The following is a 25,723-nucleotide window of genomic DNA, read 5'->3' on the forward strand; positions in this document are numbered from 1 at the left end:
CTGTTTCATTTTTCAGGGTTTTTTTTTGTTGTTGTTGGCAGGGAGGGGGGAGAGGGGATTATTTACTTGTTTGTGTGTTGATTCCTTTTTTGCTTTTGTGTTTTTGTTGCTGTGGTTTGAACTTTGTTTTAGTTTGCATTTCTTTCCCTACTCCTGTTTAGCTGCTGTTACCACAGACTCTTAGTATCTGTGCACTTAGCTACTTATTTTTTAACCTTGAAATACTATTTACCTTACAAACTTGGTGCAGGTTTCTCAGCAGTCAGACTTCAGTTGAGAATTTAGTATTCATATGGCAAAACACAGTTTCACTACTATTGAAATATCAACTCCTACTGCTTAAGAAAGGATTCTGAAAATTCATGGTAAGGCAAATGCTTTTTATTAGATACAATTTAATTTGATGAAAGAACTATGGAAATACTAAGCTAAACTACTCACACTGCATGCTAAACTTGGTAATGGTGTAATGGTAATGCTGTATGAAGTCCAGTAACATAGGCTAAACCAAGTAAAACTGCAGCTACTACTAGTAAACAGTTTCTGTGTACCTCAGTTTGCCAAAAATTAGAACCTGAGAAACTGGCATTACCTACCTTTTTTTTTATTTTTCTTACCATTGGTGCGGGATATTAACCAAAAGTGCAAAATTTCTATTTGAGAATGCTTTCTTTCAGGGCTTTCTGTATACACACAAATCTGAGCCATCAATGAGGAAAGTTTAGCTTCTAGAAATAAATTAGAACAGAAAGCTGCAGATTTCTTCCTGTGCCTTCTTCCTGCATATAGCATTGTGGATGCCCTCAACTGCTTTAATTATGATCCATCTACTGTATTTCACAAGTCTTAATTTTGACATTCACCCATGATAATTTTAAACATTTGGAATAATATTAGAAACTATTTAATGAGTCATCATTACCTTCAGTCTTTCAAGAGAACACCATTTCTGCTGACAAAGCGTAACAAAATGCAACATCCCCCTTTGATAAGAGTAGCAACTAAGAGAAGTCCCAATATAACACATGACATTAAGTGTAAGCCCTACTAGAAGTCAGACTCCCAGATTCTTTACACTCATATTTAAAACACATCCAGTTTACATATATACAGCCTGTATTCAAACAATTTAAAGTTTGAGCTGCAAATCACCATTTTGTGCCAATTTTTTAAATAGTGTTAAACTGCGGAGGCTAGATTCTCGTTCACCATCCTTCCACAAAATAATGAGGTGGTCAGCAGAGCATGTAGCCAATCCCAGTTCACCAAAGTACAGGAACATCTGCAATGAAACAACTATTATTACCATGACGCTTGCATAAGATGGTCAACTGCTTTATTTATTTAGTGTCTAGCTGGATTAAACAAACATATGTATCTGAAATGGCTCTGCTTATAAACAGGAATACAAAATTACATACTGTATGTTAGAGATGCCATAAAACTGCTACACAGAAATAAACTCATTAGTCACTTCATACTGAAATATCTCCATCTAAAAAAAAGCCTTACAGATAGGTAAGTTAAAGGACAGAATTCTGAAGAAACTTGTTTCAAGTCAGCAGTAGAAGAGTGAATGACTTGCACAAACTCTGATCTGGTTTCTTGGGAACAGAAGTGTTCTGTTCACTGGGTACACTGTCCCCCCTCCCCCCTACAACACAGAGTTAGCAGCAGGCCTGGAAAGATCAAAGGACAAACAGCTGTGACAGACACATGCCTAGTCACACAGAGGAAGTCAAACAAGCAAGAAACATAATACTGGAGGGAAGTACAGCACCAGAGGAAGGATTTTGCAAGACCAATGGAGCTAACAAATCATGAGTTAACCCCTGACTTCTGAGATCATCACAAGACTGCCTAAAATTAACCACTAACTGCAGTCCAACAAGACAGCCAATGGAACCAGTGATGTCACTATCGCATACTCACAATGCCCTAATTCTTCAGTTTGTAAAAGGGATCTGTCTAGGGGAAGCATTCAGGCCAAAACCTACCTGCCCTGGGAAAGCTCCCTTAGCTACAGGGTTCCAGCAGACACAGTCTGCCAAGTCCTCATCTTGGCCATCACATTTCATCACTACTCGACATTTTCTTCCTCAACAGCTCCCATATTCCCAGAGTTTAAAAAATCCATTCAAAATTTTCCATATGTAGAACATTGCAGGAAATCACATCCACCATCATCTCCATTACTCCTTTGCTCTGCATCTCAGCCAAGACCCAATGTATGCCTCTCACCTTCTTTGTTTCTCTTGCTGAATTACACACTATGCCCTCTTGCTTAGAGAGCAACTTTACAAGTGGTTAAGACCCCCCCTCCAACAGTTTTTCAAAAGAAAGATGGCAGAAAGAGAAAGAGAGCCTTGAAGAAATCCCTTTAGCAGAAAGGTTCACCTTAGCTATTAAAGAAAAGCTTTCAGGTTTTAGCAGCAGCAGTCTGAAATCCAGTCTGCCTCATGAATGCCTGTGAGCAAAGCTACTCCAGAACCACACTATCCCCTTCTGGCTGCCCTTCTCCCTGCGCTTGCCAAGAACATATGTAAAAGTCCACTGTAACGAAGTGCTTTGTTACTTCAATACCTTGTGACAGGAAAGTGTGGAGGGAAAATGCCATTTAAAATGAACACCCACTATTTTAGGCAGACAGAAGCATGGAACAATACTGGTAGTACTGCTTAAGTTAAAAGACCTCCTTAATGCTCACAGCACAGAGGGCTAAGAAATAACTCTGTGTGTTTTGGTTTCAGTTTTTTTTGTAGAAGCCCTTCTTTAGATTGTGAACTTCAGATGAAATCTGTGTCATGTACACGTTCCCAGCTGTATTGCCTGCAGTCTCTAAATGAAGCAAATACTCTGTGAGATTCTCTCTAGCATTTATGTGCAAACACAGTCCTCAGGCATCAGTGAGCAAGTTGTCATTAGAATATTAAGTCAGTGTGTATACTGAGTATTTTCACACTGCACTAAAGATACCACAAAATGTGCTCCTAGCCTCCAGAGCCAGACAGTCAAAAGTTACAGCTCAAAAAACACTGTCAAATTTATGTTACTTACTAACATTCACTTTTTCTCATTCTTACTAAAGCTGACCTACCTGCACAGCTGATGAATGACCAATCAAATCACCAACCAGCTCCAAGAAATACACAGGTGTATTCTCCTGCATCTTCTTAGCAGCTTGGTTTGCCTGCTTGTTTGTCCTTCCAAATCCCCACATGTTGAAAAACCCTGAGAGGGGAAAAAAATCTCTTATTTTGATAAAAATCACAAATACAATTTATTTCTTCTAGCTAAAGAGAGAACTACAAAAGCCACATAAAATCTAAAAGCTGAACACTCTGTATGGCAAAGACAAAAGCACTGTACTGTGCAGCTCTTTAGCATCTGGATTATTCATCTTGAGGGAAGAAGGAAACATAGCTACTTGTCCCACTTAATGTAATTTAAAAAACATGCTGAATTACACACCTGGATGAGACAATATACAGATTTAGGAACAAATACAAAGACTTCCTAAAAGAATGAACTGAACAGCAAAGGTAGGTGCAGGACAAGTTTATGCAGGTGTTTATTTTTGCTCTGCCCACCTAAATTCTTACTTGTGCAAAGAGCGCAAAAATGAGGCACCAATCTCTCCTCTGTATGTTCTGCACTACAGCATCTAAGTGCTGGCTCATTGCCTCCTTCCTTCAGCAAAACCTATCAGCAAATGTGGAGTGTAAAGATAGTACTTCACATGTTCCATTTAGATTGCACAAAAGTACACAGCCACAGCCCCAGAACTGTGTAATAGTATTGACACAAGTAAGAAGGTTGGGTTCTGTTGACAACACAGTTCAGACTTTATTCCCAATCCTTCCCTCAGCCCTATCAGCACATAAAACTAGAATTGTGCTAAATCATGGTCCTGGTTCAAGGGAGATAACTGGTGAGATGAACAGCTTCTCAGGGGATCCCTAAAATAAAAAGAGTGCAAATCAATAGCAGTATCTCCCTAAGGTTTTTTCCAAACATCTTAATTCATAGAAGTTATAAATTTATAATGTGAAACCAAACACCCCTTGTCACTATGTAGATCAGCCTGTCACCAGCAATGCTGAAGATGGAATATTCCTGAAGATGTGTTTCTAAATCAACCTAGGCAGCAAAAATACATTTTCAAAAGTTACCAACAAGAGATGAATAGCTAGGTAAACAAGATACACCAGGAAAATTATTTACATATTGAATCAAAAAATTCCTACAGAAGAGCAACTGTGTTACTGCTCCCAGTCCTTGATACGAACCATACTGTCCAGAGCACCTGTCGAAGATCCCAGCTGCCAGTGTGCAGGGGAGCTTGGCCAAAGAGTAGCAAGTACTACAAAGGAACTGTCATTACTCAAGCATAAGCAGGAAATACACAGGAGATGGAAGCAGGGTCAGGCCAGTTGAAAATACAGAGAGGCTGTAAGAGTAAGTAAAAATGAGACAAGGAAGGCCAAGACCCATCTGGAATTAAAACTGACCAAGGGTGTCAAAGACAACAAGAAGGGCTTCTTCAAATACATCAAGAACAAAATGAAAACTAAGGATAATGTAGGCCTGTTCCTAAACAGAGGGAGGGACCCTGTAGACCAGAATGCAGAGAAGTCAGGTACTGTACTTCGCTTCAGTCTTCAGTGACAAGACCAGGAAGGAAGACTTTCCCTTGGTCAAGGAGGATTAGGTTAGAAGCCATCTAGGCAAACCTGACATTTCCAAGTCCATGGGCCGTGAGTGGATGCATCCACGAGTGCTCAGAGAGCTGGTGGACACCACTGCAAGGCTCCTCATGATCATCTTTAAAAGGTCATGGAGACTCGGAGAGGTGCTGAGGACTGGAAGCAAGCAAATGTCACCCTGGTCTTCAAAAGAGAAACTACCAGCCTGTCAGCCTCACCTCAATCGCTGGGAAAGTGATGGAGCACTTAATTCTGGAGACCATCTCTATCTACATGGATGACAAGATGGTGATCAGGAACAGGCAGCACAGTTTCAATAAAGGTAAGCCATGTTTGACTGACCTATTTGCCTTCTACAATGAAGCAATTACTTGGATGGATGATGGGAAAGCAGTGGATATTGTCTACTTGACTTCAGCAGGGATTTCAACACTGTCTCCCAGAACATCCTCATAGACAAACTCAGGGATGTGGGCTGGATGAGTAGACAGTGATGTGGATCAAGAACTGGCTGAACAACAGATCCCAGTGGCTCAAAATCAGTGGCACAGTTGGAGCCCTGTCACTGGCAGAGTCCTCCAAGGTTTAATACAGAACTGTTTAACTGTTTAATACGGAACTTCATTCTTGACTTGTAAAAGGTGGAATGTGTCTCCTCAGCAAATTCATTGAGAACACAATGCTGGGAGGAATGGCCAGCACTCTGGAGTGCTGTGCAGCCCTTCAGAAGGACTTTGGCAGGTTGGAGAGATGGGCAGAGAAGAGCCATCTGAAAGTCAACAAAGGCAAATGAAGGATCCTGCACCTGGGGAGAAACAGCCTCAGGTACCTGGGGCTGACCTGCTGGGGAGCAGCTCTGAGGAAAAGAACCTGGGGGTCCTGTGGAGAAGAACCTGGTGGACAAGAAGCTGTCCATGAGCCAGCAGTGTGTCCTTGTGACCAAGAATGCCAGTGGTATTCTGGGGGGCATTAGGAAGAGCATTGCAGGTCATGGAAGGTAATCCTGCCCCTGTACTCAGCCCTAGCAAGGTCTCCCCAGGAGTGCTGTGTCCAGTTCTGGACTCCTCAGGACAAGCAAGCAGGTCAAGCAGAAGGCTGCAAAAATAATGAGAGGACTGGAGCATCTGGATAGGCTGAGGACACTGAGCTTGATCAGCCTTGAGAGGCTCATCAATGTCTAACAGTATCTGAAGAGAGGTAACAAGACTATGGACCAGACTCTTCTCAGAGGCGCTGAGTAGAAGGACAAGAGGCAATGGGCAGACACTGATGCACAGGAAGTTCCACCTGAATAAGAGGAAGAACTCCTTTACTGTGTGGATGACTGAACACTGGAACAGGTTGCCAGAGGTTGTGGAGTCTCCCTCACTGGGAATACTCTAAAAGCATCTGGACACAATCCTGTGCCATGTGCTCCAGGATCACCCTGTTTGAGTAGGGAGGCTGGACCACATGACTCACTGTAGAACCTTTCAACCTTATCCATTCTGTGATTCTGTGGATGTCTTTACTTGGGGAAAATGCTCCCTGTAACACAATCAACTAGCTCTGAGGACCGCAGTGCCCAGAGGCAGTATGTGAGTTTGGATATAGCTCCAAACTATGTCCCAATATAATTCTAAGTTCAAAGAGGAGATGTGGAAAACGCTTTTTTTTTTTGCTGCCACCAGCTGGTTATCTGCAAGTTTTCATCATAAGCTCCCTACTCTTGTACGGTATAGAATTCAGTACTGTTTGGTACAAGGAGGAAAGGATCAAGGTTTGTCAGTTCTTTTTTTTTTTTTAACTGGCTCATACAACTGTAAATTTTAAGTAAGCTTTATGGCACAGAATTGCTTCAGCTGGATCTTCTATCATCCCATATCAGATCTTGGGAGTACTTGAACACCTACACTCTCTTCAGTTTCCCTCCCACACCTGTAATCAGTTGGTTAAACACAAGACATTATCTCTCTTTACAAAGCCTCTCTATTCCTATATGGTGAATACTGAGTTTTTAAATGTTCCTTTCACTCCCCACTACTAGCAAACCTGTCGGAACTGGTTCAGCTGGCAGCTGCTGCTTTTCTCTGAGTTCCCAAATGCGCACACTGCCATCTTCTGAACAGGAGATCAGCTGCCTGTAAAAACAGTTGGTAAGCAACACTAGCATGGATACTTACCTGTGCAAATCACCTTGTGATGCCTCTATGAAAGAGACAGTAAGTGCCTCAGGTTCTATACAAGTTTACTAGAACTCTTAAATGTAGAAGGGTGTACAGATGTTCCACAGAAAATAAAATTCATTAGTAGCAGAACAAAGTATAACAGATATTTAGAATAAGTGGAAAAAAATAAACCTTTTCAACTCCGTATTAAAACCATGCCACTATGTAAACCAAAACACAACCAGTCTAGACTCTGCAAACACAGTTCCTCTAACTGGTTTCTGTAAGTTTACTTTCATTAAGCAAAGCCCTATTTTTCTTACAGAAAAATAATGAAAGGAAAGGTACTCTGTTTCATTACACATTTAGAACAGCTTAGCATACATGCAGTTACAAGACCAAGTTTTTATCTTCTGGCAGATTTTGCCCCATTGAACAAGCACATAATGGGATCTAATACTATTATCTATAATATATTACAGCATATACATATATATGCAGCAACTTGTCCAAGTTGGCTGTCAAAAGTTCAAACTAGAAACTGCACTAAGAAACAAAAACTGCAAGTTATTATTTTTTGTTAAAACATTTCAAGTGTTATAAAATATTTAATGAAAAATATATGCTATATGCCTTTGCTTTCTATTAGCAAAATGCCATTAAGCTATATTTTCACAATACAAACAAAAGTGCTTCATCAAATCTGATTTTGAAAACAGCTGAGATATTTTCAGCCTGTGTACCAGCCATACTGGAATATAGGTTTTCCCACTGAATTACAATGACAAATTTTCCAAAATTAGTTCAACAAGTTCTACCTAATAAAAGCAGCTCAAACTGAAAATCAAGTCCCTGCCCTAGAAATCCAATGTAGCTTTGCAGTCTGTCTCTAGTCACCCTTCCAGGTTTTGCTTTTCTTTATTGCATTAACAAAATGTACTATGTTTTTTGTACCTGTTTGGAAGCTTCTCAATGTGCAGCACAGAGGAGTCATGAGCAGTTCTCTGGCAGGCAATCACACGCTTCATTTGAAGATTATATACGTATATGCCTTTCCCAACAGCAGCAAACACACACTGGAAAGAAAATTCAATAGAACAACTTACAGAATCAGATACTGAAGGATCACCTTGCATATAATGGATTTCCAATGATACTATGACCTAGCTTGTTTCTATCCTCATGTTATTGCTTTATCCCAAACATATGAAATTAGCAAGTTATAAAAAGAGATGGATTTTTTAAAAGCAAATGTGGGATATAATCCTATATTCTAAGCAGTAATTTTATGTCTGTATTTTTATCCTGTTCTTCAGGGTCTAAGCAGAAACTAAAGATACCAACCAATCAATACACTTCTGTAATTAAATGCTCATGTTCTTACAGTAAAATATTGTCCCATGTTTTGAAAAGCCCTTGTTTTATCAAGAAAAACTACTATTATTCTTAACTGAAGACAGAGATGGATAAAGAGACCTTGCTCAAGCATTTGAACTCTATTGAATTCAGAAAAGGTACTCTCTCATAGCAAAGCATTACACAATACTCCATTTTGCATTCAATGCTCTTCTTCAAAAGATTGCAGGCATTCCATCTCATAACCATCATGACCCTAAGACACCAGAAACAGTTTACAGATCTTTAGAACTGGACCGCTCCGTGTCTTTTGATGAACTTAAAAAGGACAAGTGTACAATCCTGTGTATGTACACATGATTAGTATTCAGTACCAGAAGAGTGCAAAAGGTTTCCATTCAGTACATATTTGCAGTTTTGAACGTGCCTTGTTTAGATGACAGTGTTCAGGAACATTTCCCTGAACAGCCAGCTTCTTTTACACAACCCAAACATTAATATCTGATATACAATTCACACTACAAGTCTGTCAACATTTTGTACAACTTGTAGCCTAGGGTCTTTTGACTAAAGTTTCCTGTATATATTCATCAATGTTTTGACATTGTTCAAAACTCTTTGTTCAGGTTTTTATTCTTTTTTTTTCCTCTTACATGTATCTGTTGTGGGAGCACTGAAGCTGAACAGATTTCTGATACCACCAATAGGAAATCAAGACAAAAAACAAACCACTAAGCCCCTTATCTTAGTTTTGCATAAGGTTCAAATGCAATGGCTTTCCACATAACTCTTCCAACTTGAGCCATACAATCTTAGAGCTTTGCAAAAGATGCTCTTCATGGAGCACTCTTCTTTTTTCACAAGCCCTGGCAAAATCCTGGTCATCTCAAAATCCAAGAAAATAAAACATATGAAGCATAAATTGTACAGTTCTATTAACAGGCAAGCTAAACACACATACCAGGACAGCAGATGTACTCCTCAGCACTGTTTCCTAGTTTTGAAAACCTTTACCATCCCATTTGTTTCTGAATCATGTTTTGCCTACAAGCCCAGTGTCAAACTAGACAAGTGTATCTTCTCCAACTACCTAACTACCAAGTCTGGAAGACAGAGAAAACATATATTTTATGCTATTTTTTAACATGAAAAGCAGTGATCTGCTTTGAGATAGCACATTACAAAATAATATGTTAGACAAATACATTTCTGCACCACACTTTAAGCTCCTTGAGGAGCTTTACAATACAGACAGCACTACCTTAAAAGCACCTCCTATTTTGGTATGTAATACTAGAACCACCTTTTCTTCCCATCATTCAAAACTCTCACAATTTAAAAAAAAAATCACACCTATTTATTTAGTTCAGTCTCATGAATGGAAGACAGCAGGCCCAGATTCCACACTGAATGTTTTGAAAACTTCTGTCCTTCCTCAAATTCTTTCCTACTCCCTTAAAACACATCATATGTAGCTTTCAAGCATGGAATCTAAGTGTTCTGAAGCTAAATTACAGAACTTATCCTAAATAAAGTTCATTTTTGGCTCATTGTAGAAATAAGCATTAACAACAAAACCACTGTTTATCCGGGCAGCCAAATCTTTTTTGGCCCCCCAACTTCTCACAGTATTTCTCACTCCAGTGTTTTAGGAAAGTTCTATTCAGAAAGAGGCAAATGTGTCACGTGACTGTTTGGTCCTTACCCTATATTCAGGCTTTTCCACAGCTTTCATGTTTTTACAGCTTATATATCTGAATCCATTTCCAAGAATCTCTTTCTTAATCATTCTCAATAATGAACCTACAATGCCTCAAACAAAATCCCAGTGTACCTCAACATTGAAAGATCTTTTATTTTGCCACATTTAATTTTGTGAAATGTTGGTAACATTTCACAAAATTAAATATCAACCTGAGTATTTTTAGTGTTTGCTGTATGATAACTGAGTTCTAACTGAGTATTCTGACCAAGAATTTATCTCTAAAGCATGACTATAGTAGACAGGATCTTGGAAACATTTGAGAATACAATTCTGTATAGTCCCCCTGAACAGAAAGAGGAATACTGATTTACTATTAAGCATAGACATACGCCTACTCTTAAATAGTACCCCATAGTATTCTCACAGTAACCTCAGCTGTAACTGCTCAAACAGGTGGATTACTGGGAAAACTGTATTTCCAGAAGCTGGACTACAAAAGATGATGCCATCAAAACACACATCCATTTTTACTTTTCTCTAGTGGTAGTTTAAACAAGTAATAAATCTTTATTAGTCAAAAAGAAATGCTGTTGTGACAGTCCATTATGTTAGTTTCCATACCATCAACATATTAAACCCTTCATATAGGTCAACAGCAAATATTTTATATAAAAACCACTGACCATATAAAATAGCTGTGGACATTTAAAAAAAGTCTCTCATATTATAACAAGGAAACTGAAAATATAAACCACTCAGTCTTCTGTGGTAAGATCATCCTAGCTTACTTAAAGCAATTTACTCTGAAGCTTTTTACCTCCTCATCAGATGTTAAGTGTTGAACTGAAGTTTCATGTGGGCTTTGGGATAACTTTATTTCTGGTTGTACATCTGGATGGACAGAGGAGTCCCAGAAGTTGCACTCAGATGCCTGCTTTGTCCAGTCAAGCGAATCCCAAACTATTAACTCACCTATATGAGAACCTGTCACAAAAGTCAAATCTGAAGGGGAAAAAAAACACACATAGAAATCACATGATATTAAAAAAATAAATTTCACACAAAGCTACAACCCTAGAAAGACAGCCCATTTATGTATAAAGCTATGTACACTGTGCAGTGCATAACTGACTGGACAAAAATCTCTCTCTTTGAGTAAATACTCATCAAATTACCTAACATAGCTCAGACAAGTGCTCATGTAAAATTAGAATTAGGAAGAAGAATATTCACTGGCCACAGAGCACAGCACAGAGTTGCAAAGGCAAGGAACACCACCAGAAGTGTGTACAAATATTTGAACTTCATTTCTACATAAAAAGCCCTTCTATTCCTTGGGGAAACATCCCCCAACATCCCCCAGACACAACAAAGTACATCTTTGCCCTAAATAGAAATACTGATCACAAATTAAATGAATGAGTTAATGGCAATATTGAAGTAACTGCTCATGACTTTATCACACATGGAAAGGAACTTCTACAACAGTACTTAATGCAGGTAGCATCTTGTCTTTTTAAGCCAAACACTGCTTGCCTTTCATAATCAAAAAGAAGAAAATAATGGCAACAGTTAAGCTCAGAAACATGTACCACAGAACCCAAGTTTTCTTTTTTCCAGCCTGTTGTTACCTCTGTAACACAACCTCTTTGTGCCAGCCAGGCAGACAGAGATACAGCCAAGGATAAATAAACACTCTCTATCCCACCAGTAATACCTTTTCCTGGCTGTGGGGTTGCTCCATAAAAAAAAAAAAAAAAAAAAAAAAAAAAAAAAAAAAAAAAAAAAAAAAAAAATGGAAGAAGAAGAGTAGAAAGGGCTGATGCTTGCAGCAGAGCAGACAGAATTTCAGGTATTATTTCAGTATTACCCTAATGAGCAGCATAGATCATATCAGCTTCCAGACCCTCTCTATAGAGGCTCTACATGCAGGCTCACATCTGCACACTCAGAATCTCCAGTTACCTTAGGACTACAGCTGCAAGGGATATGGCATTGCATATCCCATTTTAAGAATAAGAAGGAACAAGACAAAAAAAGTAGCATTTTTAACTTTCACAATAGAAAGACCAAGAGTTCCATTTCCATCAATGACATTGACTCTTCTACATTACAACTCGTCTGGTTTCATTTCACTGTTAATCCATAAACAAAGAAAGTGTACTTTGTCACATCACTACCTTTGCAGCTACACAAAAAGGTACATCCACTAGTTACTAAGTTTCACTCCAGTTAAAACTTTGGTTCAAATAAAAACTCCATGGGTGAAATATCCACTGGTAACTAACAAAACTAGTAATATTATAAAATTATTCTTACCATTAACACTGACTAATGATGAAATGTTATCCTGGTGGTCAACAAGGCGCTTTACTTCAAGAATATTCCAACCTTCATACCCATTGTTAGAAGCACTCAGCCTAAAAATAACTTCAAAGATAGAAAAATTGTCTAAATAAGCTTTTTCATTTGGAATAAGATGGAGCTATGTTTAAATAAAACAACATTTTCAGAGACACAAATTAAACATTGTGAGACCATATAAGAGCCACTTATAATCAAAAAACAGGAAGCCCTTACTTCAGTGTTACCATTAAGGCCTCAGCAAATATAGGATAAAACACTTCAGCCTAGTAACTCTGAAATTCAGAGAATTGGTCAACACCAGAAGTGAAAAGTATCAGACACCTTTATGGATAAGTTAGTACAAGTGAAATATGTTTTCTTGAGGACTCATCTATGTGAAACAATAACATTCAAAAACAATTAATATTAATATCCTCTAGTAAAGCAACCAATATTGCCAGAAATTAAGACTTTATTTTAATCGGTCTTGGAATTTCTTTTCTATCTCAAGGGTACTATAAAGCTACTCATTATAGCCTTGGATAGTTAGAGATCATCAATACCTCATACTTCAGATCCCAGGATAAGGAAGCTCTAGAGAATCTGAATATCTTGACAACTCAGATAAGCAATTCCAGACCTTCTCCAGAAGAACAAATGTCAATTGCCATAATCAGATCTGGACAGGTGGCACTGAGGGAGCTGACAGAAGAGCTCACCAAGCCAATCTCTGTCATTTATCAGGAAGGTCCCAGTCAAATAGAGGTTGGTTAATGTGATGCCCATCTACACGCCTGGTTGTAGGAGGACTGAAGGAACCACAGGCCTGTCAGCCTAACGCCAGTGCCAGGTAAAGTGATGAAACAAATTATCTTGAGTGTAATCACACAGCACATACAGGACAACCAGGGAATCAGGCCCAGACAGGATGGGTTTAAGAAAGGCAGGTCCTGCTTGACCAACGTGAGCCAGTGGGTGCCAAGGTGGCCAAGAAGGCCAGTGGCATCCTGGCCTGCATCAGCAACAGTGTGGCCAGCAGGACCAGGGCAGCAACTGTCCCCTTGTACTCCACACTGGTGAGGCCACGACAACCACTTCAGGTGACACCTCAAGTTCTGTGCTCAGTTCTGGGTCCCTCATGTCAAGAAAGATATTGAGGTGCTGGAGTCTGTTCACAGAACACCAACAGAGTTGGTGAAGAGTCTGGAGTACAAGTCTTATGAGAAGAGAGCTTGGGTTGTTTAGCATGGAGTAAAAGAAGACCTTATCACTTCCTACAACTACCTGAGAGGAGGTCATGCCAAAGTGGGCATTGGCCTCTTCCCACAGGCCACAAGTCACAGGAGAAAAGGAAGTGGCCTCAAGCTATTCAAGGGGAGGTTCAGGTTGGACATCAGGAAGAATCTCTTCACTGAAAGAATAATTAGACATTGGAATGGGTTGCCCAGGGATGTGGAGCAGTCAGCACCCCTAAAGGTGTCCAAGAAATGACTGGATATGGTACTTAGTTCTATGGTAGTTGACATGGTGGTAACTGGTCAAACCTTAGACTCAATGATCTTGGAGGTCTTTCCCAATCTTACTAATTCTATAATTCTAAATGCAGAAACATTTTGTTTTGTATATGATGCATATTTCCAAAAATTCTTGAGTAAGATTAGTATAATCTCCTCTTTGTCAATGGTCAAAGAGAAAACATTGCTGACTACACCCTAATACCATTTACTTCTCCTATAAAATTTCAGCAGAGTGGTCTTCAAACATATCTCTGATGAGCAGCTCTTATGGAAGAGCATGAACACTGGAAAATGCAAGATACTCACTTAGCTCTTTGCCAACAGCTGCTGCAACACAATTTTTGGGCAATTCAACCAAAGCACTGATGCCTTTGAAAAAAGGGGGAAAAGAATATTGATCACAAGAAAACACAACAAACTGCTATTTATTAATAAAATTCTTAACAATCTGCTTTCCACTTATCAAAACCAAAGTCTACTGACTTAAGTTAAATGACATCAGACATGAATAGTTTATCTCAAACAGAGGTAAGGTCTGGAGTTTTGGTCTGAATCAAGCAGAATTCTGAACATCAAAATTGTGGTGAAGCTGAAATTAAATGATCTTTTTATTTTACATACAATTAAGATATTTGTGTTCTAATGCTGGACAGTATTAAAAACACCATGACAATTATTGCGGCTCTAAACACAAGCACTACCAAAATCAGATACTGATACTATCTCAAGTGTGCACAATTCTAAAATAACGTGCAGAGCAAGACAAAGAAGAATAAAGCATATGATAAAATGCCCAGCTTGCTATCATCTGTTTTCATTCTGCACAAAATTTCCCCACCCTCTGACAAAGCACCATTAGAGGAAAATTCCTCAAGGAATAAGCAACCTCTTTCCCCACAAAGGAAGTCAGAGATTAGGACAGAAGAGAGGGCCCATGCCACACATTCCGTTGATTCCTTGTACCAAAGTTTCAACAGCAGTCCATACTAAGCACCACAGTCCAAATGGTATTTAGCATGATATTTCACATTGAACCAAAAGAACTATTAATACCCTCAAGGACTTAGGAGGCTTTGCCTACCAGTACTTTATTCTATGACAAAAATAAGGCCAATATCAGTTCCACCTTTGAATGTGATTCACAGCTTCGTAAGCATCTTGGTAAAGTACAGCAATAACATGAAAAATTTTCTTCACATGGACAGATAATACAGAAGTTCACTAACAGAAAAGCATGATTGACAGTGATTTCTGATTATTATATTCCTATCGAAACATGCATTTTCTACATCAAAAGTACTGATTCTTAACAATAAAAAAATAGTCTTTACTGTCCTGCTATTACAAATTTTCACTCTAGAAATATAATAAAACTCCCACTCAATCAGACAAAAAGCCAGTCAAAGGATCTGGTACATGTTACAGCAAACACATAAATCAGTATCTGAGTTCTAGCCCTGTAGTTCAAGATAATGTACTGTACTAGTTACTGAGATCTGAGATATTCTAAAATTCACACAGCACAGAACATTAAAAGAGGTCTTAGTTCAGAAACTATTAAATTTGACATTTAAAGAAATAAAGAGTGGCTCTAATACATAATGTTATCATTAGAATTAAAATGAATTTGCCAAGTTGGTTTTGCATCATTATACAGATCAATTTTACTTGCACTTTAACAACTATAATGAGTAATTTCCATTTTTACCTGCATCAGTAAGATGACTGGTCTTACACAAGAGATCTAATTTTTGGTTCCAAACACATAGATCACTCCCTCCAGACAACCATACATTCAGTCTTTGAAGAACTGTCAAACACTGCAGAACAAAAACCAGATATATGTCTCCTGCAAAAGTTCTTCAGGGAATTTTTCAGTGAAACGATCATGAGCTTTAGTTAGATAAATCTGTAAGTACTATGAAATACAGTATCAAGGTCTCTGAGAAATACATATTTCATTACACACTAATATGTTAAATTTTTCATCAACAGTGCAAAAACTTTAAATGTTGTAGGCTGCCTTTTCCAACACAGTAATAAAACCAAGTCACACCACTACCTTTGATCTACCTCCTCTCAAAAAGAAAACTAAGGTATTAAGAGATCCAAAACCAAATTAAGAATTATGCCCACTTCTCAGCCATTATGTACCAATTCTTAAATAAAGCAATGCCATTCATTCTAACAAACCTGCCCACATGACTCATGATCCAGACATAATAGCTTAATGTATAAAACAAAACAACAGACATTCATAGGGATTCATTCTTCAGTACCTTTACAGTGGACTGGAAACATGACACTTTTTGAACCTGTCTGCCACTAGTGCAGTCCCAAACCTGTCTTTATTCATTAAGGAAACTGAAAGGTTTCTATGTATCATAAATGAAAATGCTGTTTTGGTAACTAAATGACAGATTAGGAGAGAGGTATGCAGATTCAGTCTCCCAAACCCTGACAGTCTTCTCAGTATTTGGCCTAAATGATATATTCATAAAGGCCAAATATTTATATTCATAAAAAGGCCTGTTAGGGATTCATTTTTTTTGTGGCAAGGGATGTATCTACATGTGAACAATAACTAGTGAAACCCCTGTGTAATCCAATTACACCTAGTGGGTATGGGTAGCCTTAAAGTTTTGAGATGGGCTGTAGCCTGTGTCAGTGCTATCTTTAGAAGTAAAAGCCACAAAAAGTCCATAGAATTTTAAATTCTCTCCAGATCAAAGGATACAATAACTGTTCTATCAGCTGATGCTGTTACAATCAAGTTAGTTTTTTCTTCAGCAACATCTGATGAAGAAAACGGTGCTATAGCTGTAATTTTGTGTGTGTGGCCATGAAGTTCATGAAGTTTTTCTCCAGTCTGAAAAATAAAAACATGGAAAACTAAGGTTAAAATAGGAAAATGCCTACAATAGCAGAAAATATAGGTATTAAATTACTTTTTAAAGCAAGAATTACTATGAGTTTAAAACTGCCCTTTCTTAAGAAATGTAAGGATTTTCTACTTACTACCTTCAGTACTGTTCAAGATCTTAAATTAAATAACACACTATGAGTAAGTTTAAAGAAGTAGTACATAATGGAAATTATTCTCTGAGTAAAAAACCTCTAAAAGCCCTTAAGAATACAATTCTGTATTAAACTCATTTAATTTTAAGGCAAATATTGGCTAATCATCCTTCTTAATAAATCCTACACCAATTCAGATTTGTTGACAAACCCTTAATTGAAAATGTATTTTTTTTTAATTTTAACTATTGGAAAAACCTGACATATATTTATGGCCAACCTCCTGCCAGACTTACTTACTATGCTCATTGTCTATAGATTCAAGTGGGTGCTTTAGACAACTACAGCTATTTCTACTAACATTTTAAGTAAATGGAAAAACCCTACAAACAAACAAGCAGAAACAAATTGGCATTTCAAAAATACAGCTAAAATACAGGGTAATTTTAACTGCAAACTTCTTGACAAATGTGGATTAATGTTTTAAATTAAAAGTGCAAAGATTTGCTTTAACAAACACAATAGAATTCCCACAAAAATAGAAAATGGAACTCAGTTCATAAAGCTGGATATCCAAATGAGTTTTATGTTTACAAGCTGCTCAGAATACTGCGCATATAAATTCACACACGTGGGTTTTAATACTAAAATCCCTTTACTTTTACAAATTATAGAATTATAAAAAGCTTTCAAAACCAGCAAAGCACTAGCAGAAACTGCTCAAAAGTTTCAAGTCTCTCCTTCCGACCATTATAAATGTCACAGAAATTTTTCAGAATTAGTAGCTCTGCAACAATTCTTATTTATATTTAAAAGAATATTTTAAGTCTGCTATTTTTTCTTCCTCAATTGAATGACTGATACATTGCAGAACCTTCATACTTCTTACTAAACAATGTAACTCATATACTAGACTTCCTTAACCTAGGTCTAATGCTCATCGGTTCTCTACAGTGCTGTCAATGATACAGAGAAACAGAGCAGTAGAGCAAAACAGCAGGTGTCACACTTACAGAGCACTATTTGTATGATAAAACGAATGTCTTATTAAGGTTTTCAAAAGTTGTAAGAAGATTTTTTATCACAGCAAGCAATTAAGGGCATGTTCATGCATGGCGTGAAATGTTTAATTCCTACTGACTTTGGAATCTTTTAAATACAATTTTGTGATAGCTCTCCATTAATCAGTCATACTAAAGAGGAATTACTAATAGAGTGACTGAAATGTATTTAAATCTTAAATGTATATAAAAATCCTGGCAAGTTTGGGATCTTGCTACATATTTGTTGAGTTACTAGTCAGCATTTCAGCATTTACAGCAAACACAGAACATACTTTCAAAGAGTAACTAAAGTCACAACTTCACACTTCTGCTTTTAAACAGAAAAACATTTTCAAACAGTAGATCTGCAGCAATTCTTATTTATTCCGCTTTTTTTGCTCCTAGACATTTCCACCTCCTCTCTACAACATCTACCCTGTCCAGAGCAGACAAGCCACCCCTAAAAAAGACAGCTAACCTGAGCATTCCACAGAAATATGATTCCATCATCTCCTGCAGATGCAAACCTGGAAAAAAACCAAACCAAACAAAGAACCATAACAAACTGAAAACTTCATTATAGCATAATGTAATGGAAAAGCAGTAAATACTTACAGAAGTAAAAATATTTACAAGATATATCAGATTCAGTCTTTAAAGAAAAAACATGCATTTTAAATCCTAATTACAGTTTCTAAGCTGAAATAGTGTATTTAAATAGGTGATTATCAACATATACCTAATATAAGAACAAGACTTAAGAATTCCAATAGTGTTATAAAATGTCTTCATGGGTCACCTCGGTCTTTTTCAGTCATGATCACCATCATCTATAACCTTGTCTGTTTCCTGAAGGAGCAAAGAATGGTCAAATGATCAAAAAAAAATCTATTCTTAAAATGTGTTATGAACTCTGTTTAATTTAATGTGTCAAAGGCTAGAGTATTACTTGCAATTTTATCTCAGTCCAGTTTTTGGAAGACTCTTGCTGAGACTTAGCCTTCTTTAGTGATCTTCCAATCAATATGAGCCTTACTTCATGTTTAAAAAGTACAAGAGCAAAGAAGAAAAAACCCCAAAAAACCAACCAGCTTTCTGTTACATTCATAGAGGATTTATTTAGTATCTTCAAAAACCAATATGAGAAAATTTTCCACTCACTGGTTTTAGCTGAGCCACTGAGAAAACAAGAAAATCCTTCTGTAAAATTCTCACTAAGATGATATTATCTAAAGACCTGAAGCGTGAAACTTGGCTTACAATAGTTGACAAAAAGCTCACAATGGAATAGCTGCAGAAACTAAACAAAAACATTTCAGAAGCTTGAGTAACAATAGTAGTCTTACGGAAAAGAATTAAGTGAAAAATATTATCATGTGTTTAACAATATAGAAAATACCATATTCTTGATAAATAAAATTTAGAATTACTGCCAGTAACAACTGAAACAACTCTATTAAACTCCTCAAACTCTCAGAATACTAACCAGCTACACAATTCACTCATTATCCATATACTATTTCACAACCTATCTTAAACATCACCACTAAGGCTTTAGTTTTACAATGATTATTATTATTTTAGCTTTAGTCATTTACCTGCCACCAAATAACAAAGCCCAAAATGGAAAAAGACTTCTTTTTATAAGACTGCATGTGCAAGCTAAGAATATTGTGGTGTTTCTACAAAGATGAATTACACATATTCAGTTTACATTTGAGAAAAACGTACTTTGATAAAGGGTTATTTTACTAAGTTGTCTGGGGAAAAAAAAGACTGAAGAAACCATAGAAGATTCTTCCCTTTTTATATGAATCTTCTGGTGGACTACTACACAGAAAAATAAATGTTATAAAAATGCATGTAACTTTCCTGACTATATATATATAGTCAGGAAAGTTACATGCATTTATATATATATAACATTTAAAATAAAAACTGGCAAGCTAAAAATCCTCCATGGAGTCTTCTGTGAAATTTTATTTATGTATATATATAGATATATATAATATTAGAAAATAAGATTCTGTGGGCATTTCTGAACTGGAAGAGACCACTAGCAAGGTCTCTTCCAATCAATGTGCATGGGGAGGAAGAGAATCTTCAGAATCTTCCATCACGAAACACCTATAGGATATAAAACAAACTCTAGGCCATGTTAACTTCATGCAGTGTATTGATGACTATATTAGAATTTCCCTTCTCTATATCTAATCGGTAAAAGATATAAATTACTACATCTCCTTAACAGAGCTAATCTTGCCTATTACTTATGTTCTTAGTCACTAACATTTTCTATTTAATTCTCCACATCAGTCAAGAGTCACTACATTTTATGACTAAATAAAGACTCCGCAACCTTACTTTTAAAGCAGAAAATGAATCCTTCTCTCATAGAATTATGTTAAATTAAAGAACATGCAAGGTAAATTTAGAAAAAACTAGAATAGAAACTAGTTTGTAATGTACAACTATCATAATTCATTCTCTCAGTCACACTTCCTAAGTGACAAAGGTAAATACAATTATTTCATCTTCTTAACCAGTTTTCCAGTTTTTAGATAACTCTGTCCTCAGAAGATAGATAACTCAGTCTTCAGAAGTTACAGACAGAGATTGTTAGGAAACATACAGAAAGGTGCATATAGCTGAAACCTGAAGGAGAGAAACAAAGGAACTATCAGTTTCAAAGAAGTATAGCAAGTTGAACCAGATCAAACTGGAAGAGACACGTAACGCAGAGGTCAGGCATACAGTGACTTTTGCTAAGCAGTCATTCTGAATAAAGTAGCTAAAACTTTAAATCTTGCAAAGCTAAAAAAATTGCATTAACCAAAGCTCAAGTGAATTTAGCACTATAGCATCAAAAGAAGTGCAACAAAAGATCAGAAAGAAAGGAAAAGCAACACCCATTGTTGAAGATGTCATGTCCAATTCTACAGCACATCTGTAGGAGTCTATTACATTCCTTCGTAGAACCAGAAGGTAAAACAACAGCTATCCTCAATTCAGAAACACAGGACACATGCATCCTGTCAGAACAGCAGCAGACTGCATATTGTCCTGTAAGAATCTATGCATGTACAGAAGGCAGCACTCAGACCAGGAATAGACTGAAAAAGAACAGATGAATTAGCTAAAGGCAATTCTTACAACAAATGAATCTGTACTGAGAAACATAACATAATGACCATTATTTTCTCATTAAAGTTTGACTTAAAAGAGAAGCCAAAAGATACATAACATAGGAAGAAAAGGGAGTATTCATCCCTTGACTTAACACCAGTTTTTCAAGCTCTCACCCCCAAAAGTAAAAACACAGGATTAAAATGTTACTACATTTTTACAAACATATTGCCAAGGACACTGTGAAACAATTTGAAATGGCATTTCATACCTGAAATCATCTATTTGCACTAGAAATCGTACTATATCTTGATGACCTTTCAACACAAGGAGCTCCGTGTAAGGATTCTGTATTTGCTCTTCACCAATTGTCTGTACAGAGGATTTCTAAAATTCATAAAAAAGGAAGTAAATTTATTTTGTACTAACATAATTATTTTCATCAGGTCTTTGTAATGTCTAACAGTCTACATACAGACCCATGTGTAAAGTTTCTGAAATACCATTTTGCTTTAATGAAAATCATAAAAAAATATAATTTCCTGTTATTTCATATAAATAATAGCTTTCTGTAGAATGTATTTTAAATTACAATATAGCATTTTCTTCTCAACAAAAATATTCTGTACCGATTTAATTGCTGATACAGTGAGATGAAAACCAGCTCAGTTATAAGCTGTCATGTGAAGCCAGCTTCATGACTCAATTCACCATACATTCAGTCTGTCATTAAATTACACCTCTTATGAGATGGCTGTGAACCTCTCATATCTTTCATCTACTGTTCAATGTTAAAATCCTATATAAAGACAACATATTTAAAACAAACAAGAACAAATGCTGTTTTGTTGCATAATACGTAAATCACCCACTGGTACTCTATTCACAAAATACCACAGCAAACTGCTTAAAAAAATATAGAGAATGATGAATCATTTTATAGAACAGCATCTGCAATTACCCCCAACTAGACTATTAATTAAAAGAACAATTGATCACTTGGAGCAAGCTGATCACTAGGTAGGGTCAATAAAATACTGCATAGAGCTGCATTTTTAAGGCAGAATAGTTCTGCCAATCTCAATCGTCATTTTATTTCAGGACAACCTTTTTGTAATTAAGATCTTAAACATTCTGAAACAACTTGCCAGACTTTTTCTTTAACCATCTAAATAGTGACAGCACTCTCTCCCTTCTAGATTTATTTTACACAACAGTCAACATCATACTATTTCCAAGATTGTCCTTTCTTTGAGAACTTCAACAGAATGTACATTGTAAAAACAGCAACTACAGAACACTGTGCAATATCCATCACATGACACATGAAAGACAAACATGTCATCCTCAGAAACTTGAACTTTTTCTTGCTGGAAAAGTTTTTTTCTATTCTAAAAGTAATTTTCTATTACTTTGATATTGGTACTACGATATTATTCCTCAGGAACTACGAACAACATAGTTAATAAATATGGATGGAAAGAAGCCTGTTGTTATTTTAAAAATGAAGAGTTTTTAATTTTTAAATGAAGCTCTTGTGATTTTATATTGCTTTTGTGCTACCTGATGCAATTCACGAAGCAACTGTTCCTCATTTTGTGCAATCACATGAGAACAGCAGCTCCCCTTTAAGATAATGCAAGTAGAATCTGCATGGCTGTAATAACAAATTAAATAACTTGGAGTTCATTCATTATAAGCTAATCAAAACCACTCCTTTTAAAAAATTAGAGTTCTAAAAATCCTAAGGAAATTTCAATATACCAATACTACAATCAGAAAACATACATTCAGAAAACAATTTTAACACCATTCTGAAAAACTCAGAATTTGTATCATTAACATCCCAATTTTACAGTCTGATGTTGCTTCCTATTCAATACAAGATGGTGTTATTTCTTTTGAACAATATGTCTAATCTTAATTCTAACAATGCCTGTGAATACTGAAAGGTACAGGGCTGGTAAGGTACTTATATATGAGAACAAAATAACATCTTTTTCCCCAGAAATGTCATACAACAAGTTATGCTCTCTTCAGATCTTCATTAATATTTACCCAAGTGTTGGGTTACATGAATGTTCTTTCTCTGAAGAAATCTATTTTTTATACAAACTACTAACTGGATTCTCCTGTACCAACACCAAATTTCTGGAGGTAAAATCTGGATACTGATGTTAATGGAATCTATTCCCAACATGCATACTTTTATGTATGACCTGCAAGCAACATTACAGTAATCAGGAAAAAAAAATTCATCTCAACCTAAAAACTTCCCAAGATGTGAAGCATTTAAAAAGTGGGATTTTCAAAAGCTATTCATGAAAAACACAGATACAACAGTACACAGGAATACTGATGTATGGATCATAGAGCATGACAGATTAGCTCCTATAGACCACGATGATCCTGCACTGAAGTGCTCCCACCACAGAGCCACCATGACTAAGATAACACCATGACTAAGCTGGCCACCAACTGAAGAGATTCTGATTCCACAGATAAAAAAAAAAAAAAAAAAGAAACAAGTAAGGAGAAATTTCCATTTCACAAACTTAGGACAGCTTTGCCAGAGGCTCCTTCTATTCACCCAGTGCAATGCCACTCTAACACATCTGCCTGAAGTCACAGCACAGGAAACAAGCACCTTAAGTCCACAGCCCACACACTGCTGTGGGCTTTCTTACCTATTGAAGAACTAATGGTGATGAAGATTATTAAATGAAACAATATTACACCATGCAGGATGGAAAAGTCTAGGGACTAACCCTCAGGAATACTTGTTCTTCAGATTTTCAGCTGAGAAGCAAAATTAGTACTATTGTTCCACAACTCTGTGAGAGCAAAACAATGAGAACAAAAGTCCCCTGGACTGGATTTAACCGAGGCATTAATGGCAGAATGGAAGAAGTGGGCCACACCTTGATTTATGCTCATGCTTTATTAAATCACAGTATATAAACCAAAGCTGAAGTCAAACTTTGGAGAGGGACACACAATAATGTGGTTTTCTAGCACATCTTAGAAAACTGCATCGTATTTCCCTATCCTCCTTTTAAAAACAACTGCACACAAACCTGCAAATGTGACTGCAATCCAACTGGCATTTTGACTGATGACAAAAGTCAGAGGTATTTCCACACATCATCATTCCAACCTGGTGCAGACCCAAATTAAGTACTGACCCTTAAAGTCAAGCATAATATTGGCATAACTTGCTCATGAGCAGCAACTGAAAAACAATTATTTCCTCATACATGCCTAGATTACAAAAGCACTAAGTGCATGGAGTGCAGCGATACTTTTAATTAACTCTTGTTAAATCCATGCTGAGAACTTCAGCAGACTCTTAGAGACACAAAAATTCCAGAAATTTCTCCGTCTAATCTAGTAACATTACTCTTAATCTGAGCAGCAGCAAGGATGTCAGTGTATAGTACACTCCACAACAAAGCATATTTAATGGATGAGGTACTAAGAAGAAATGCTGGTAAGCTGCTACAAACTACTGTGACACATAAATAACAACTTACTGCCTATAACTTACATTATCGACCTCAGAGTCCTGAAAGCAGGACTTGCAAGAACTGCACGAAAGCTACACACCAAACTCCCACAAAGCAGGAGCTTAGCTCGGTCGTTCTGCTGTTCACAGAATCAACTAGGTTTGAAAAGATGCCTGAGAACGAGCCCAGCCTATGATAAACACCACCCTGTCAATTAGACCACGGCACTGAGTGCCACGTCCAGTCCTTAAACACCTCGAAGGATGGTGATTACACTACCTCCCTGAGCACTCCATTCCAATATCCAATCACTCTTTCTGTGAAGAAATTATTTCTGATGCTCAGCCTGGATCTCCCCTGGTGCGGCTTCAGACTGTGTCCTCATCCTGTCACGGGTTGCTTGGGACAAGACACCAACTCCCAGGGCTACCCTCTCTTTTCAGGTAGCTGGAGAGAGCGACAAGATCTCCCCTGACCGTCCTTGTCCCCACGATAAAACCAACGGAGCTCCCTCAACTACTCCACACAGGACCTGTGGTCCAAACCCGGCACCATCTCTGTTCCCCTTCTCCCGACACGTCCCAGCACCTCAATGCCCTCCTTGAACTGAAGTGCCCAGACCTAGTCGCAGGCCTTGAGGTTCGCCTCTGTGCTTTCCCAGCTCCCCTGTTTCTCTTCGAGGACGCTCCTAATCCGTTCGATCAGTCCGACTACCTCGCAGGCCGAGACCCGGCTCGGAGCACGGCCCATCCCGGGGCCAAGACCCACCCAGCGGCAAAGGCCATAGCCCAGCGCATCCCGACCTCACGGCATCACCAGCCCCAAGCGCAGGGCTCCGCAGGGAGCCGTCTCACCTCGGCCAAGCCCTGCGGCTCCCGGCCGCCGCCGATCAGCCAGCGCAGCATGGAAAGTGGACCCAGGGCCGCGTCCGGGCCCTCCTGCGGCACCGGCGGGGCGGCAGCTGAGGGACAGGCTGCTCAATCGAGCTCCGCGCGGACACCCGCCCGCCGGCGGGCGGGGCCGGGCGCGGCCGGAGCAGTCGATGGCCGAGCGGGTGCGCCGGAGGGTCGCGCCGGTGTTACTGCGCGGCCTCGTACGGCGGGCAAGTGAAAATATTTACTGGCCTTTTACCTCGCTGTCTTCCGACGTCAGAGAAGATTTATGCTATTACCTTTTGCCATATTACCATATTGCGTATTACCACATTACAGTTATCTTATTGCCATTTTGTTGTGACGGTCGTAAACTGTTTC

At 37.8% G+C, this 25,723-nt stretch overlaps 1 protein-coding gene across 2 annotated transcripts; it reads right to left on the minus strand.

Annotated features, from left to right (window-relative positions):
- Window positions 1–365: 365 nt before the first annotated feature.
- WDR41 (WD repeat domain 41) lies at window positions 366–25,477 on the minus strand. Of its 2 annotated transcripts, XM_071425245.1 has the most exons (13): window positions 25,325–25,477; window positions 21,236–21,351; window positions 18,317–18,365; window positions 16,515–16,646; window positions 16,057–16,119; window positions 15,486–15,597; window positions 14,084–14,146; window positions 12,234–12,344; window positions 10,732–10,916; window positions 7,808–7,929; window positions 6,738–6,826; window positions 3,098–3,231; window positions 366–1,282 (listed from the first exon to the last, which is right to left on the minus strand). In XM_071425245.1, the coding sequence occupies exons 1-13, from the start codon at window positions 25,373–25,375 to the stop codon at window positions 1,130–1,132; spliced, it is 1,380 nt and encodes a 459-aa protein (XP_071281346.1). In that variant the 5' UTR covers window positions 25,376–25,477; the 3' UTR covers window positions 366–1,129. The 2 variants fall into 2 exon arrangements, with proteins under 2 accessions (XP_071281346.1, XP_071281347.1); XM_071425246.1 differs by lacking the exons at window positions 21,236–21,351; window positions 25,325–25,477 and adding an exon at window positions 18,578–18,645.
- Window positions 25,478–25,723: the final 246 nt, after the last annotated feature.

This window comes from Agelaius tricolor, unplaced genomic scaffold (genome assembly GCF_023055355.1).
Source record: "Agelaius tricolor isolate 1412-34295 unplaced genomic scaffold, bAgeTri1.0.p SCAF_4, whole genome shotgun sequence".
NCBI lineage: Eukaryota > Metazoa > Chordata > Aves > Passeriformes > Icteridae > Agelaius > Agelaius tricolor.